General features: G+C 66.1%; 1 protein-coding gene across 1 annotated transcript in view; it reads left to right on the forward strand.

Moving 5' to 3' along the window:
* Positions 1–384: 384 nt before the first annotated feature.
* Jam2 (junctional adhesion molecule 2) overlaps positions 385–1,155 on the forward strand; it is a 66,627-nt gene continuing 65,856 nt past the window's right edge. The window contains exon 1 of the mRNA XM_023711268.1: positions 385–846. Coding sequence (XP_023567036.1) covers positions 780–846 — 67 coding nt within the window. The 5' untranslated portion in view covers positions 385–779. The remainder of the gene's footprint in view (positions 847–1,155) is intronic.

The raw sequence follows: 1,155 nt of genomic DNA on the forward strand, positions 1-1,155 counted from the left end.
AAAACTCCACAGGCATCAACAGTTACATAACTGGAAAGAAACACCATGAATATTTCACACCGTTAGACGAACTTCCAACTCCTGACACACCAAAAAGCGAAGAACACAAAACACATCTTAGCCCTCTAGGGCGCAGAAAGGTTGTACTGAGACGAGTCCAAGGCTGGAACAAAATGTGAGACCTGACTTCCAGCACAAAACACGATCGCTTTTCTTTTCTTCTCCCTTTTAAAAAAAAAAATTTCCCCCCTCGCGTCCGAGGCAGAGCTCACCAACTACACTGCCTCAGAGAGCTCCCCCGCGGTTTTGCACGTCTGGATAGAAAACTGCCCAAATTCCAGAGCCAGGGTGAAAACCGGGGGGCGGGGGGTAGCTTGGTGCCTAAGAGAAGAAAGCAGCCGGGCAAGGCGGGCGGAGCTCCTGCGCTCCCTCCCACGCGCACAGAGCCGAGGACAGCTGGCGGCCGGACGACAAAGCGGATCAGCGCGGGCTGGGGGCGCGCCTGGCCGCCCCCTCCTTAGGACCCGGCGGACACCTCGGTCCACTCCACGCCCTCCCCCTGGAACCCACCCACCCTTTAAAGAAAGCCCAGCCCTCAGCCCCCTCCCCAAGGCTGGCCGACCTGCCTCCAAGCAAGTCGCGGCAAGGCGCGCCTGGAAGAGCCCGGGACCGGACCCGCATCCAGACCCGCGCTCCTCTTCGTCCCGCGCCGCCCGGATCCAGAGGCTCCGCGTTCCGCCCCCGGGACCCCGAGACCTCGGGCCGGGCGGGCCGGGAAGATGGCGAGGAGGAGCCGCCGCCGCCTCCTCCTGCTGCTCCTGCGCTACCTGGTGGTCGCCCTGGGCTGTAAGTCTCCGGGTACCTCCACCCGGCCCCCCGCGCCATCCCGCGGGCTCCCCCCAGACCTCAGCTCGGGACGGGCGCAGAGTTTGCGCCCCTGAGCGGCGCGGGCGGCGAGCTGGGGAATCTCCCTCGGTCGGTGCTGTCTGAGGACGCCCAGGTGCCCACCGGCGGAGCCCGGTCTTCTCGCGGAGTTGGCCAAGTTTTCCAAGACGCGGGTCGGGGTCCGGGTGCCCGCGGCCGCCCTCACGATGCTGCGGTCCGGGGCGGGCGGGGGCGGGCGCGGGGGCGGCGGGGGGCGCGCTGCGCCTGCTC

The sequence above is a fragment of the Octodon degus genome, unplaced genomic scaffold, assembly GCF_000260255.1.
Source record: "Octodon degus isolate 3935 unplaced genomic scaffold, OctDeg1.0 scaffold00020, whole genome shotgun sequence".
In the NCBI taxonomy this organism is placed as follows: Eukaryota; Metazoa; Chordata; class Mammalia; order Rodentia; family Octodontidae; genus Octodon; species Octodon degus.